Source organism: Brassica rapa, chromosome A09 (assembly GCF_000309985.2).
Source record: "Brassica rapa cultivar Chiifu-401-42 chromosome A09, CAAS_Brap_v3.01, whole genome shotgun sequence".
Lineage (NCBI taxonomy): Eukaryota > Viridiplantae > Streptophyta > Magnoliopsida > Brassicales > Brassicaceae > Brassica > Brassica rapa.
This window is the reverse complement of record NC_024803.2, coordinates 10,963,627-10,981,064: the sequence shown is the minus strand read 5'-3', so window position 1 is coordinate 10,981,064 and position 17,438 is coordinate 10,963,627. Positions and strand designations below refer to the sequence as shown.

Genomic DNA, 17,438 nt, shown 5'->3' with positions numbered 1-17,438 from the left:
TTTATTCGTTAAAATACTAAATTATCAATGGAATATGATTCAATTTGCTATCCTTCTCTATAACCGTTGGTTTTTTTTCCCAAGAATATAGAGCTTATCCCAGTTTATTTTCGCTTTGTTTAGTTCGATTTAGTTATTCAATATTCTCCTCCACTACGTAAAGGTATTAAAAGTTGATCTAACACAAAAGAAATTATATGCACGTCGTAAATAGGCTAATTATCTTGTTACCTCATTAATTTTCCCTGGCGACGATGTTATCATTTACTTATTCATGTTTTTACCTTCTTATCTTGGGGTTACTTACGTCCTAATTTACATTCACATAAAACTTCTTTGTTCTTCACATAAAACTTACAAGCAGAAATCAGTAATAATACGAGAAAAGAAAAGTGAACGACACGGTGCACTCAATGTAATATCATTTGGTGTAGAAGAATATTGGTGTGTTAAGGAGCTGTCAGTACTCTTCCCCAATGCTTCTTATTCCATTTCGGTACCTTAAGAAACGTACAAAATAGGAATAATAAGTGGAAATGGTTTTCAAATTTATAATCTATTAAGGCCAGATACAATGGGCTGTTGAATAAATATGGAAGAGGACGGTTAAACTTGGTTGAATAAGATTCAGCTAGTTTGATCAACAAAAATAAGGACAAAATAGACATGTGGCATGAGAGAATTGGACCAAAAATGTTTTAACCTCAAATATAAATATGGTGTTAAATTAACACCATATTTATATTTGAGGTTAAAACACTGTTAATGGATTGAAGTCAGTTTTGGTATTTTTTTCACCTGTTATTTGAGATCAGTTATTTGATATTAAATTTTTTATTTTTTTATTATTTTTATACCAAAATTCATTATTTCTAAGACTCTACAAATAGAAACTTATTTCATTTGATTTGGACACTTACAAAATTCATCTTTTGTAAAATAGATTTACTAATAATTTTTAAACATTCAAAATGATGGTTGTTATATTTTTATATTTACTACTTGGAAAATATAAAACAAAAAAAATATTTTAAAATTTATTTAGTTTTAATTATTTTGAATTTTTTTTTGTATATTGTTTTTGGCAATGTGTAAATATGCATATATAAATAAAATAAAAGTGCAAAAATTGTGGAGGTATGGTGTTGAATTATATTAAACAAAACTAGTGTAAATATAAAAAAATTATAGATGTTGAATAAATATGCGTAAGAAAGAGAAAGTGATATGTAATATTAAAAAGTGCAAATTAGGATACTGAATCTTTTTTACCAGTGTACATAGTCTAAGTGATTGTTTCCTTCTCACACACGACTATATATATTAACAAAATAATAATTGAAAATGTTTTTTAAATGTATAATTTACTATGAGATTCTTCGGTATTCACACACCGATATACATATTAATAAAATAATTATAAATATATAAGTAATTATAAAATATATTACACTATACTGTGTTGTTATTTTAACGAAATATGTGATTTTAGGTGTAATAGTTCAGTTAGGTCAATTATACTTATTTGGTATATTAATTTATTTTTAATCTTATTTAGTTTGAAGCATCTTATTCGATTTCCAAACAACACAATAACTAATCTTATGTCCAAACAATATAAAATATTAGGTTTTATCTTTTTAGTAATTTTCTTTCAAATTATTTGATAAACCGATTAATTGACTAAAAATTTCAATAAAATTTATGAAAAATACAAATCCCTTTTTTAAAACAGAAAAATTCATTTGGATCCAACCTTTTTTATAAGATTTTAAATTAAATACACTTCTCTATTATAAATTAATTAATAAACATTATAAGCGAATAATGTTTTTCTGACGCGAGTTGGACAGTTCAAAATATGACACAAATTGATAAAATAATAAGATAATATTTTCTGAAAACCTTCTGTAAATATATGTCTCCATTAAAATAATAAAATAATAATTTATATGTATATATATTTTATACATGTACAAACAAAACATTGTATTGTTTTTTATATTGAAATGATTTTATCTCGATTTTTCTTAACAGTTCCGTATTATTTGATAATATTTAGTTAAATTATATCTAAAGCCACAATTAAATTCTACATAACATATTTCATATACACAAAAAAATGAGTAAAATAATATGAAACTGTAATTTCAAAACTTAACTAATGTATATACAGTAAAATTAATTATTTTATATTTTATATAAAATATATACTCTAACATAGAAAAATCTAAGATATTTTCTGTAAATTAATAAATCTATAAATTAATAAAATATCATAATCCCAACACCATTAATTTATAGAGTTTTTACTGTACTCTTATGTTTTCAAACAACACAATAATTAATCTTATGTTCAAACAAAATATTACATTAGGTGTTATCTTTTTAATAACTTTTTATTATTATTTTTTCAAAGTATTTGATATATCAAATAATATACTAAACATTCAAATAAGTTATGAAAAAAAATTATAACTTATTTTTGCAAGTTTAGATACTAGAAAATAATTTCTACCAACATCAAATAAATTAAACTAATGGATTATTTTATTTATATTTTCATTAAAAATGACATATCTCTTATTAAAATAGAAATATTCATTTGGAATCAACCTGCTTGTTGTAAGATTTTTAATTAAATACAGTTCTCTATTATAAAGTAATTATGAAAAAAATATTATACTAGTATCTATATTTCCAAACAACACAATAATTAATATTTTTTTAATGAAATTTCAAATTTATTGATAAAACAAAGTATATAGAATTACATTTACAAAAGAATGGTGACTAGAAAGAATAGGCTCAAGTGTAAAAATAGAAAGCAGACAAAATCTCGTAAACTCCTCCCTATCCAGTAACCTCGTACCACATTTGAAGCAAACTTGCATTGCGACAATGAGGACTATATTTGAGAGGCATAATCATGTTTCGCATTGTCTTGTCTATAGTCCTGTGAAGCTGATCCGTAGATGTCTAGCTCATCTGATGCCTTCTCGCATTTCTTTCTCTCCACACATGATAGATGGTCATTTGAAAGACCATCTTATCAGTATAGAGTCAAGCTGGTGAAGTCTGTTTCCCTTAACCATATTAAGCGTGTGTGTCCAGTCAGGATCTGTTCTCGCTCCAAAAAACCCTCTCACCAATCCTTCCCAGACCGTAAATGAGTACGGACAAGCGAAAACATGTGATCTCTTGTCTCATCCCGCTCTCCACACAGCCCACAGCCCTGAATTATAACCCAGCTCCTCATTGTGTCTCCTGTGGAGAGTCTATTCAATACATCCAGCCAAGTGATGAATGCATAACGTGGAACTCCTTGCAAGAACCACACTACGTTTCGCCAGTAAACCTTATCCCTTTGAGGTCGTATCTGCTCCCATGTGCTTGAGGAAGCAAATTTTTCCTGGTAATCATACTCTCCATGCTTCCACATCACAATATCATCACCAAGATTTGCATCAGGAATTGGCTCTGCAAGGATCTGATTATAAAGAGTTTGAAACCGCCTACTTCGGTTGCCTCTAACACACCATCCCTCTGAATTAACATCTTCACTAACTAGAGCCTTATGAGGAAGGCCTAGATAGATGGTCCCAACAGCTCATGCTACATCAATCTGCCTACCATTCCCCATCAAATTATCAAACCAAAAATAAGTAGTATACCAATTGTGAACCTTCATTTTCATAAATTCATAAGCTAGACCCCTAAGTTTAAGAAGTTATCTCCATATCCATGAACCTGAAGTATTATCTCTAATATCCCAGAAAGAACTATGACGTAGCAAAATAATGCATTACCCAACTTACCCATAGTGAAGAAGGCTGCATAAAGAGACACCATATTAGTCTCAAGGCAAAGACCTTTGAAGAATCCTTTAATCTCCTGACCTCAAGACCTCCTTCGTCCTTGGAGTAGCACACCTCTTCCCAACTTACCTTTGCTTTATGAGTCTGTGCTGGTGATCCTGACCAGAGGAAAGCACTACACATTTTCTTAATTGCATCAAGGCACTTAGCAAGCAGAATAAACGCAAAGCTCCAAAAAATTACTGTGCTTATAATCACATACTTAATCAGCCGAAGCCTCCCAACAAAAGAAAGGCTTTTATTAGACCAGCACAACATCCTTCTCCTGATCTTATCAATGAGAAGCTCATAATCATGACTCGATAAAGTTTTTTTTCGATAAAGGCATACCCAAATAGCGGATCGGCAAGCTTCCAACATTAATAACCTGACTCACTGCCTCAATAATTAATATTATGTCAAAACAATATAAAATATTAGATCTTATCATTTGAATAATCCTTTATTAATATTCTTTCAAATTATTTGATAAATCAAAATAATTGACTAAAAATTCAAATAATTTTTGAAAAAATTTCAAAATAAATATTACTTATTTTTGCTGGTTTAGATACTACAAATAATTTCTATCAATATCAAATCAATCAAACTAATTGATTATTTTATTTATATTTTTATAAATAAAATTACAATTATTTAAATTTAAATAGTTTTTATCTTAAATTAAATACTGTATATAAATAAAATCAATAAATTGACATCAAATAAATTTTTAGAATTAGAATTTTATCAAAATATATCATACAGTTAATAACTCAAAATTATATTAAATAATATCTTATACATATATGATTATCTGAAGATACATTAAAAATGACTACATTGTACAATAAATATAAAAACATATACAGTTATGAAAATGTTCAAAATATATATTATCTAAAGATAAATGCTTAACTCTAATTATAAACAACAAGTTTAAAAATATTATAATATTAACCAAATTATTAGTAGGATAAATTGCACAAAACAATTATAATAATGTTAATTAAGCCACATAAATTAAATATTATGCAACTAAAATATCTCATAGCATTAAAACATTTAGTTAATTAAAAAATCAATAAATTTATAAGATTTGCTTTATCAATATTTTTAAAACAAAATGTGATGTCGTGTGGATCATGATTTAGTATTGCTTTAAAAAGGTGAAACATTTTGGTGAAATTGGAGTTGCACTAACAAATATAACCAATAAAAAAATTAAAAGTCATGCACTTATATGAATATTTATAAAATAAGTTAATAGTTAATATTTTCATTTGGTTAGAAGTTTTAAGATTGTTTATAATTTAGTTTTAAAATTCTTTATAATTTATATGAGAAAACTAAAAAGAATATTGTATAATAACTTCTTTCAAAACTGAAACTACAGCGATAAGGAAAAAAATGTAAGGGGTGAAAATGAAATCTAAAGTTTCCGAGAAGAAATGAAGCTCATAAAAGGAATGATTTGTTTTAAAAATGGAAGATATTAGAGAGAGAGAGAGAGAGAGAGATGTGGGTTCCTAATATCAAATCTACATCTACAATAGTTGTGTCAAATTAGGGATATCATTGTCCAAAAGGTAAGTGAATAGTTGTCGTTCCATATATTTAGTTTCCTTTCCTTCTATGTATATCACGTGCAAATAGTCTTAAAAATTAGTTAAGTATATATTTACTAATAACAGAAAATATTTTAAAATAAGTAATATATATATATATATATTATTTTACAATATAAATGATGTTTTTTATAATTATAGATTTTTACTAATTATTTCATCAATCATGCAATATATTAATTAAATATGAGATTATTTCATATATATATAGTGAAACGTGCTATAAATGATGTTTTTATGATTTTAGATTTTTATAGATTATTTCCTCAAAAGCACTTACGGCAAATATGATAATTTAGTATATTTATTTGATATATATATATAAATATATATTTGTTTTGTATAATCATGTTGATCTGCATTTGATTTGCATTATCGGTTTGATATGTATTTGATTTATTTGATCTGTATTTTTCGATTCTGTAATTTTTGATTTGCGTCATCATTCGTAACCTAAGTTTACATCTGTTGTATTTATTTTTACTAAAATTTTAAATTGATTATTAACAAAAAAAAGAAGGAAAAAACTACAGGCTAGCTAGGTTTATGCTTTCAAAAAAGAAACACTGTCTATAGGAAGAAACATAGAAAAAGACGAGCTTATGACCCGATGGTCTTGCCAGGCCATCGTTTTTTTTTTTGGTAGCCAGGCCATCGTTGCATCATGTTATTGTAAAAAGCTGGTTTTGGGTGTCGCAGGGAGGAGGAGCTCATGTTCTTTATAGTTTTGTCGATAAAACATACCATGTGAGCAGCGCTAGGATGGTTACCGTGATGCCGTCTATTATTTCTCTCCCGCCACAAGATGTGGACGGTGACTTGGAAAGCTAGTTTCAAAAGGCAAATATCAATCTCGTTTCTGCGAGTGGAGAGAAGTAAAACGAGGGTGATAGACCAGTCAGGATTCACTCGAGATCCCAGTAAAAATCCGATTAAATCAATCCACACAGTGAATGAGTAGGGACAGGTAAAGAACAAATAGTCTCTGGTCTCGTCTGTCTCTTCCCACACAGAATACAATGCTGGATGTAACCCCATGCTCTGCTTTTAGCTCCCGTGGACAGCCGATCCTTAATGGTCAGCCATGTTATAAAAAAGAAGTGAGGAATGGCCTGTGAAAACCAGACTACGGTGCTCCAAGTGACTGTTTGGTGATGGACCCTAATCTATTTCCAAGTTTCTTTGCTGGAAAAAACCGGTTTGTAATCATCTTCCCCATGTCGCCATAAACAACGATCATCAGCTTCATTATCCACCGGTGGCTTTTGTATTGACTTTATTAATTAATGATCAAAATGATATTTTCTTTTGATTTTGTGTTTTCTGAAATTGATTTCTAAATTGAACAAAAACCAAACCCAATAGAACTGCTTCATACACTCAAATGATTCATACATTCAACGCTGTCGTTTTTATAAATCAACATTCGAACTCTTTTTCCAACTACACATTTCTTTGGTATACTTCTTCTCCGGTAGTTAAAGAGTACCCTCCAAACTAAAGGTCCAAGTCCCAGTCTCCCATTTAAATGTATTCGCAATTCGGCACTAGACCAATGTCCATTTTGGTAACGACAAAATTTTGGACGTGACTAACTTATAAACAAAATTATTTGTAAAAAATAAATTGGTTGATGGGAAAGTAATATAATGAAAGACTAACCCAAGAAAAATGTAAAATTTATCCACTATGGAATTAAGAAAAAAAATAGTGACCATTTTTACATGCGCCATTGCTTTCTTTTCCGTGTACTTCTGAGACATATTTTCAAACTCACACGATCTCTTTTCATCATCTTCGATGTGTTCCTGCTCTGTTCAGATGCATGCACTTGGAACTTGAAATGCTTTTCGTCCACCATTTCCTAGTTTACAGCCGACTAACCAAACTTTGATTGCCACGTGTACAATAGATCCAATAATAGATTGTCTTCTAGATTTGACAGACTACATTTTAATTTAAAAAGAATTATACTGTCATCTAGATTTGACAAATGTACCAATAGATTTTGAATTTGGGATAGTATAATTTTGTAAAGTCTAAAGCTAGTAAGTGCTAGTGATTATAGGATATGTAAACTACTCTCATATTTTCTAGAAAATTATCTCAAACATATTTTCAAAATTTCCCATATATTAGCAAGTGTTACTAGTCATCATTTGATATGTATTATTATCTAGGATGTCAAAATGAATTATAGCTTATGAGTTGGTTCAGCTCAACTCGATTTTTCATGAGCATGAGCTCTATTTGTTAGGTTCATTTAATAAATGAGTTTAATGATCAAGCTAAAATTAGATCACGAACTATATGAACGATCTTTAATAAACACGAGCTAACTCATGAGCTTGGTCGTTTTTATACTATATATATATATAGATTACTTCTATTTTCTTATGTAAGAAAAGAGAGTTTCCATATTAATCATATTTATCTTCTAAAATTAAAATATAAACTTTTTTTTTAAATATATATAAAATGTAAAGAATATTGAAATCAATCCTCGTATCATATATCTTTAGAATTAAAATGTAATACAAAATATTTGTAACTCTCATGCAGAATATATTTTTTTTTTTGTCATCAACTTATACAGACTTGATATCTCCAAATAACTTGCAAAAGCTTGTAATTCTTTTGGTTCTGAAACCATCTTCACCAATTGAGAACAATATGTTGCAAACGTAACCTGAAACTATCGTAGATTTTTCATGCATTCTATTGCCCATTGTAGCGTTTCCATCTCCACATGAAGAGGGGATAGACTAGCCCTAACATTCCTCGCCCCATCAACCCATCAAAATCCGCTAGAGTACTGAACCAACCTTGTCCGGAGAATATATCATTCTCTTTCCAAGAATCATCTGTGAAACACCATCTTCCTGGTATTGAGGGTAGGATCGCTGCTTCTATGTGTGGTACTGTCCTATGTATGTTCAATATATGTGCCTCAGCCCAAAGTGTAGATTATGTTTTTGCCAATTTAAGCATGTCCCTGGAATCAATGTCCAGATTACTGAAAACTTTGTTATTCCGTCCTTCCCAAATGTACCATAGAATCCATGCAAACTGATGATTATCCACCTACGGGAGAACTCTCCAAAAGAGATGATCCATATTTGTAAAGAGGGAGCTTGTTGGGAAAATGGCTGGATTTAAAGGTATCGTTGAAAGGGCCCAAACCTGAAGTGCTGGAGGACACTCAAAAAAACACATGGTTTATCGATTCCTCATCAGCTCTGCATCTTGCACAACATATATCCCCGTGTATCCCTCTCACTCGCAAAATTTTCCTAACTGATATACATCTGGACACCAATAGCCATAAAAAATGTTTTATTTTTGGTGAGCACCGTATCTTCCAGTAGAAAGCCTTTATTACATCAAATGTGGGTCCAAATAGAATTGGTGGTTTTTTCTTGTCTGGATAAACCCGTTCTATCTGATATCTTTATCTAACCGTGTATTTCTCGTTTTGTGTGAAATGCCAACCATACTTATCTATCATCTGAATCCTGCTCAGTGGTATACTTTCTATGATTTTCACATCTTGGAAATCCACAAAAGCCCGAGTTGCTTGCGATTCCAATTTCGCGAAGTGGAATCAATAAGAGAATCTACTGTAAGGTTTGGGTGAAGATTATGTTGATTTTTGTTTGCTGGTCTCGGGCGAGTGTTTGGGAGCCATGGATCATTCCATACAGATATAAATCATCATGATCGCATCTTTTTTATTAGTCCTTTGCTTACCAGAGATCTAGCAAATACAATACTCCGCCAGCCATATGACGGAGAATATGAACGAATCGGTTCCAGGGGTGAGGCGTTCCTGTAATACCGACCTTTGAAAACTTGAGAAAATAAAGTATTTGGCTTATCTATCAAACGCCATAACTGCTTACCAAGCATCGCTGTATTGAAATCAGAATGTTTTTTAAACCCAAACCTCCTTCATTCTTATTTACACAAATTTGTCCCATGATTTCCAGTATATGCCTTTTGTGCTTCCCCCTGGACTCCACCAAAATTGTGCGACCGAACTTGTCAGTTTTTTTGTGGTTGCCTTAGGTAAACGATAGCAAGACATCACATGATTTGATAATGCCATCACCACTGACTTAATGATCACTTCCTTGCCTCATTTAGTAAAAAATTTAAAAGTACAACCATTGACCATATTATTTAACTGATCCTACACAAAGCTAAAAAACTTGTATATTTATGATTTGAATAGATGAAGACTTTGAATGAATCATCTTAAAACTCTTATGTGGAATAGATTTTTGGATCATTAATTTATCTTTTATTTAATTTATAATTAGGTTTTGGTTTTATTCTGTATTAATATTAGTGTTTTAAATTTTTAAAATTTAAAAATTAAAATTATATTATAAAAATTATTTTACTTTAAACTTTTTTTTTTAATTTTAATTTTTATATTTGATCGCGAGTTAGCACATTTAAGTCATGATCTAATTGATCTGAGTTCGAGTTTACATATGAAAACTCATATAATAAATGAGATGCGTTGAGCTATCTCATGAAAGACCCGAGATCACTATGAGCTGAGCTGAGTTGAGCGAGGCAACCAGCTCATTTGGACACCCCTACTATTATCTAGCGTTTGCAAAAAAATCATTAAAATATTATAATCTTGAATTTCTCACCAAATATTACGTGCGACTACTTCTAGTTTAATCTTCAACAATAGTAGTTCATATTTTTATGGTCAATGGATGTTTGCTATAGACCAAAGTTTTTCATTTTTATTAAACTTAAAAATCCACAGTCTAAAATTCCAATATCAATTAATGAATTAGTTACCACGCGGTCGGATGGTGAAAGCGGCTCGGAAATTTTTTAAGAGACTCAAATTTGAAACTTCACACTCAGATTAAACATTTGTGTGGCTAGGAGACATGAATATTTAACTCTCCTTGCAAGACATGTGCTCAAAGATTATTCGGTTAGGTCTGTGAACAAAAACAAAAGATTACTCGGTTAGGTCTAGGTATGTTGGATATTCAAAAAAAAAAAATTAATGAATTTGTAAGAACAAACAACAATTTTTTAAAAAAAATCAATACTATGTCTTACATTTTATATTTATTTTTTAAGTAAATATTTTTATTATATTTTACAGCCCTATAAACTTTATACTCAACAGTATTATTTAAAACTCAGAAATAAAAAATTAGATATTATAAAATATATATTTAAAATTTATATCCTTCAAAATACAAAACATACAAATTTAAATCATTAAAAAATTAATTCGTCTATATACAAGTTTTATTCAAAGTGTCGACATGAAACAAAACAAAACAAAACAGAGTAGTAGATATCATTGTTTGTTTATATTGGACGTGTTAATATACCAAAACAGTTGTAGAATCTACAATGACAACTGAACAAATTAATACGTATCTTTAATTGGAATATTTTAGAATTCGATAAGACTTTTTTACTCTGCATTTGATTTTTGTGTTTAAGGATTAGTTATAATAACTTTACAAAGCCTGTGCACACAAAAAAAACTTTGCAAAGCCTTTTTGAAGAAATGGAACAACAATGTCCTAACGTTTAGATAATATTACCAAAAAAATGTTTAGAAAAACAACATGATAAGTTGTCTTGTGGGTTTTAGTATAATTCATACCGACAACCTTTTTGACTTGCTTCCCTGTCTTTGTTTATCAAAACACCTCATTGGTAACATAAAACACTAAACAATCTTAATTTATTTTCCTTAAAGCTAATCATTTCTCATCAAGTAAATGCAGCAGACTTTAACACCTAACCTGCCGATACCATATGATATTCCTTTTGTATTAAATCCAAGTAATTAATTGCTGGAATAATATTTTTTTTGATAATATTATTCTTTTTTTAAGAATTACCGACAAATTGAAATTTTTTGTCTGCGCGTATGTGAATTTTACGATCCCGTCTTGTTTAGCGCTTTAATATTTATCTATTCATCAGTAAGCATGGGAATAGTTAAAGATATAATAAACATGAATTTTTTTTTGATACAACAAATTATGACCTTTTTTAGAGATTCATCTATTAAACAGTATTATAGTTTGTAAGAGACTCAACGAAACTGCTGATAATCATAATGCCCTAGCTTATGAACGGCAACCAACCTGCAGTGGCAAATCTAGGAAAAAATTTTTGTGGGGGAATAAATTATTTTTATATTTTCAAAAATATTATTTATATAAAAATCATACACTATTGAAAACAATAATTATTATATCAAATATTGTATAGGAATATATAGACTTTAGTTTAAAATGGTTTTCCTTTATAAAATATGTGATTACTCTTTATATCCTTAAAAGTAAATATACATTCTAAGAAATAGTTATTCAATAATAATTAACAAAAATGATGAAAAAAACAAGATATAGTAAAAAGAATATATATCATAGATTCATATATTATTGTATGTTGAAATCTTAAAAGTAATGATAATTAGATTGTGCATTTATGGGAGATATAAATTAGAAAATAGTTTAAAATTTATGCTGGAAACTAAATAACTTTAGAAATAAAAGCAAAAACGTGACTGAAAACATAAATCAACGGGAGGAAATACATTTAGTTAGTGGGGGCAATAACCAGTACAGTCAACATTATCTGTTTTGTTATGGTTATATATTTTAACATTTTTAAAATTAAGTGGGGGCAGCTGCCCCCTCCCTACGTCACGTAGATTCGCCCATGCCAACCTGCATAAGAGCATCTTAAAAAAACTTTCCATTTTAGAGTTTGCAAAACTATATATTTAAAGGTTCAGTGTGTTTTTCAACAAAAGCAAGACTTTAAATCTAATTTTAAAATTATTATAAGTTACGCTATGATCCTTATATTTATCATAATTAATATAAATCCATAAAACGTTTATAAATAACTATCACATATGTAAAAATATGACAAGAATATTAGTTAATAAAATTTACACCAAAATATAAAATTATAAATATAAATACATAATTAAATATTAAACTACAAGCAAAATACCACATTATTCCATAAAATTATATTTGTAATGTTTCATCTTCGGTTATATAAAATATGGTTAGACAATATTTTAGAGGTTCCGGAGCAAATTTACTAGACTATTAGTGTTGTTGTAATATTTAAATTTGTATAATAAGTACGTCTTTATGTATCTTTAAAAAAATGTTAGTAACTTTGTTTTGTAATATTCTTGTTGTCTAATTCTAATTCTAGTTTTAAAATGATAAATGAGAAAATAATTAAGAATCATAAATGTGATGTGTAATTAAGTATAAGGACCAAATGCAAATAAAAAGATGAAACTTTAAATTTAGAGTTTTGAGTAGTATGAAGTTTGTTGCCCAAAAAAAAGTGTTGTTCGAAGTTGTACTCCTTATATCTCTAAATTTGAAGTTTTGAAATTCTTTTTTATTGAGCAAAAACTCTATATTTGAAGTTATAAAATTACTTTTGGAGATGCTCTAAGATAAACCCTGACTAATCCATGTCATTAACTGTCATCCGCTTAGTTAAAACAGAAAATCTCAAATACTTAACTGGTACATAATCAGATATGGATGGGAAACGGATGAAGATCTCGTTCTGATTTACCTTAGAAAGAAGCGCTTGTTAATCTCCAAACAAATTCTGAATCCTTGATGTTTTTGCAAATTTATAGAATGCAGATCAAATACAACTAAAAAAGAAGAACATAGAATACAACTACATTTGTTATATACTTTCTCTGCATTATTTAAATGACTGATGTTTTACCTTTTTTTGTATTTAAATATTTTGATATTGTAGAGCTTAATTAATACATTTAATTTAAATATAATATAAATTACTCTTTAAATATGAACTAGGTGATAATCCGCGCCTGCGTGGGATGAAACTCAGAATTTATACAATTACAATAGTTACCTTTTCAAATTAAGCATGAAGATTGCTTGTGTAAATTTTTCTTTCTTGCTTAAAACATGTATAAATCTTGAAAGACAAATTATGTATATTATGTTTGTCCTTCTATTGTTCGTTTTTTTTAATTACATACTCATACTAAGAATAATGTGATAAATTTTTAATGTGATATATAAGGGAAAGATTTGTTCACTGATCTTTCCAAAAAAAATTATTTACCGTTTATCTGTTCAAAATAGATTTGATTTATCTAATTTACATCATATATATCTCAATATATACAATCTATTAGAACAAAATAACAAAGGTAGATCCAACTTGATTCTAGGTAGAATATTTTTTAGAAAACTATACTTTATATGCTTCTCTTAACATGTACTATTACTAACTACTCACATTTAAATATAAGCCTAACTATAGAGAAATTTTTACATTTAGAGACACTTTTTCACATTCAAATTACATTACAAGACACTTATCATTTGAAACACATTTTCTTTTGTCAAAAAGATCCTTATGACCCTAAACTAAAGAAAATCTTTCTTCTCTTCTTATTTTATTTTATTATTTTTCTTATTCTACTTTATATATTTATTTACTTTTATCTCAAGTTCTAAAATATATTAAACAAAAATAATTGTCATAATAAACTATGTATAAAATTATCTATCTTTTAAGATCCATGTTCATATATATATATTATATATATTAATGTGTAAGTAAATTGTGGACGTGGACATCAAATCGTAGATAACAGAATTATAAATTAGTTGTGTACATGAACATCTTAACAGAATTATAAACTAGTTGTAGATATGAACAATATTCCTTCGATTCCATTCATCATCTCTGGATCTAAATTCAACTCTAATCAAAATTACATTCATCCACGTCATGAAAAAGTGCAAATTCTATCAGAAATATCTTACATGCAAGATCTATTACCACTACAAGAAAACGTAACCTTAACGAGGAAATTTAACGAGGAAAAAGAATCCTCGTAAAAAAACGTTGATTTTGCGAGGAAAGTACGTGGAAAAAGAAAAGCATCGTTATTTCGTCGTAAGGTAACGACAAAACATATTCGTCGTAAAGACGATGTAAATTGACGTGGCTTTTACGAGGAAAAACTATTTCCTCGTAAAAGCCACGTAAATTTCGCGAGTTCTTTACGACGAAATATTTTACGTGTACTTAACGAGGAAATTTTGAATCCACCAACTTGGTAGGTGGCTCACGTTTTTTTTTTGGCCATCCAATTAATTTTCGTCGTAATTTCATAGTAAAATTACAACTACCAGATTCGAAATTTTCTATAAATATGGATGTTTGAACATCATTTTAAACACACTAACAACAAAAAACGTGAAAGAAAAAAAATGGCTGGCTCTGGGACTATTTACGAGTTGCGGAATTGGATGTATATGCATAGAGATGCTAACGGGAGAGTGACGAAAGAATACCTTGCGGGGCTGGAGACATTTATGCACCAAGCAGATTCAACACCGCTCGCCCAAGAAAGTGGTAAGATGTTCTGTCCTTGTCGGAAATGCAACAATTCGAAATTGGCAAACCGTGAAAATGTTTGGAAGCATTTAATAAATAGAGGTTTCACGCCAAATTACTATATCTGGTTTCAACATGGGGAAGGTTATAATTATGATCAGAATGAAGCTAGTAGTAGTAATAGCAATTTTCAGGAAGAACCGGTTAATCATCATTTGCATAATGAACATAGTTACCATCAGGAGGAGATGGTAGATTATGATAGGGTTCATGATATGGTAGCTGATGCATTCGTAGCTCATGATGAAGATGAAGAACCTAATATAGATGCAAAAAAATTTTACGGAATGTTAAACGCGGCGAATCAACCACTTTACAGTGGTTGTAGAGAAGGTCTCTCTAAATTGTCGTTGGCTGCTAAAATGATGAATATTAAAACTGATCACAATCCACCTGAAAGTTGCATGAACGAATGGGCGGACTTGTTTAAAGAGTATTTGCCGGAAGACAATGTGTCTGCTGATTCTTATTATGAGATTCAGAAATTAGTTTATAGTCTTGGGTTGCCTTCGGAGATGATAGATGTCTGCATCGACAACTGCATGATCTATTGGGGAGATGATGAGAAGCTAGAAGTATGTCGATTCTGCAAGAAGCCACGATTCAAGCCGCAAGGACGGGGACGTAATAGGGTACCGTACCAAAGGATGTGGTACCTACCAATTACAGACAGATTGAAAAGATTGTATCAATCAGAGCAGACTGCTGCAAAGATGAGATGGCATGCCGAGCATACTCAGACGGATGGTGAGATGACTCATCCATCAGATGCAAGAGCCTGGAAACATTTCAACAAAGTACATCCGGATTTTGCTAGCAATAGCCGGAATGTGTATCTCGGATTATGCACAGATGGATTTAGTCCGTTCGGAATGTCAGGGAGACAATATTCATTGTGGCCAGTCTTTCTTACGCCATACAACCTGCCACCAGAGATGTGCATGCAACGGGAGTTATTATTCTTGACGATATTGATACCTGGTCCGAACCATCCAAAAAGGTCCCTGGATGTTTTCCTACAACCACTGATAAAAGAGTTGAAGGATTTGTGGTCAACAGGGGTGAGGACGTACGACTGTTCAACGAAGACGAATTTTACGATGCGAGCTATGCTTTTGTGGACCATAAGTGACTTTCCTGCATATGGGATGTTGTCTGGATGGACTACACATGGGAGATTAGCTTGTCCATATTGTAATGGAACGACAATGCGTTTCAACTGAAGAATGGTAGGAAGACAAGTTGGTTTGATTGTCATCGTCGATTTCTTCCCATTGGCCATCCTTACCGAAGAAACAAGAATTTGTTTAGGCACAAAAAGGGTTGTGAGAGACACTCCTCCACCATATCTAACTGGAGAACAAATTGAAGCACAAATCGACTACTACGGAGCTAACGAAACAGTTCGTTGGGGTGGTAATTGGCATGTCCCTCGTAATATGCCTGATTCTTACGGTGTTCATCACAACTGGCACAAGAAGAGTATATTTTGGGAGTTGCCATATTGGAAGGATCTTCTTCTGCGCCACAACCTCGATGTGATGCATATAGAGAAGAATTTCTTTGAGAACATCATGAATACAATATTGAATGTCCCAGGGAAGACAAAAGACAACATAAAATCGAGGTTGGACTTGCCGGATATTTGCTCAAGAAGCGAGTTACATATTAAAAGCAATGGACAAGTTCCCGTTCCGATATTCAGACTGTCTTCAGAAAAAAAGTCGGTGTTGTTCAACTGGGTGGCATCAGAAGTGAAGTTCCCCGATGGGTATGTTTCAAATCTCTCTAGATGTGTTGAAAAGGGTCAAACGTTCTCTGGGATGAAGAGTCATGATTGTCATGTCTTTATGCAACGACTACTGCCCTTTGCATTTGCGGAGCTACTTCCAACAAACGTACATGAAGCACTTGCAGGTTCGTAGTGTTTTATATCACAATAATTTTATAACGGTCTAGTTTGCAAAATAATATACGACTAACAATGTGTTTAATTGTTTTTGGAATATAAAAGGCATTGGAGCATTTTTCAGGGATCTGAGCACACGCACTCTTAAAGAAGAAGTTGTGGAACAGCTTCAGGAGAACATTCCCATCTTATTGTGCAACTTGGAGAAGATATTTCCTCCTGGATTTTTTGACGTCATGGAGCATCTAGCTGTCCACCTCCCATATGAAGCATTGCTTCGTGGACCTGTACATTACGGATGGATGTATCAGTATGAGCGAGCCATGAAATATTTGAAGGGAAAAGCAAAGAACCTCGCCAAAGTTGAAGGTTCTATAATTGCTGGAAGTTTGACGGAAGAAGTTTCTCACTTCACATCGTACTACTTTGCGTCAAAAGTACGTACCCGTAGAAGAGCTCCAAGAAGATATGATGATGGTGGAGTTGCGCCAACATATGCAGTTGCTGGTGTTCCAGACATCTTTAGCCAGATTGGACGTCGGTGGGAAG

At 30.7% G+C, this 17,438-nt stretch overlaps 1 protein-coding gene across 1 annotated transcript; it reads right to left on the bottom strand.

Annotated features, from left to right (window-relative positions):
* Positions 1 to 3,145: 3,145 nt before the first annotated feature.
* LOC103838756 lies at positions 3,146 to 4,001 on the bottom strand. The gene is made up of 3 exons (XM_033278291.1): positions 3,908 to 4,001; positions 3,819 to 3,833; positions 3,146 to 3,588 (listed from the first exon to the last, which is right to left on the bottom strand). Exons 1-3 carry the CDS (start codon positions 3,999 to 4,001, stop codon positions 3,146 to 3,148), a joined length of 552 nt encoding a protein of 183 aa, XP_033134182.1.
* Between the last annotated feature and the right edge of the window lie 13,437 nt (positions 4,002 to 17,438).

Excerpts from the sequence above, each read along its gene's own strand:
- LOC103838756 (XM_033278291.1), bottom strand. The coding sequence starts at position 4,001 with ATGTGTAGTGCTTTCCTCTGGTCAGGATCACCAGCACAGACTCATAAA.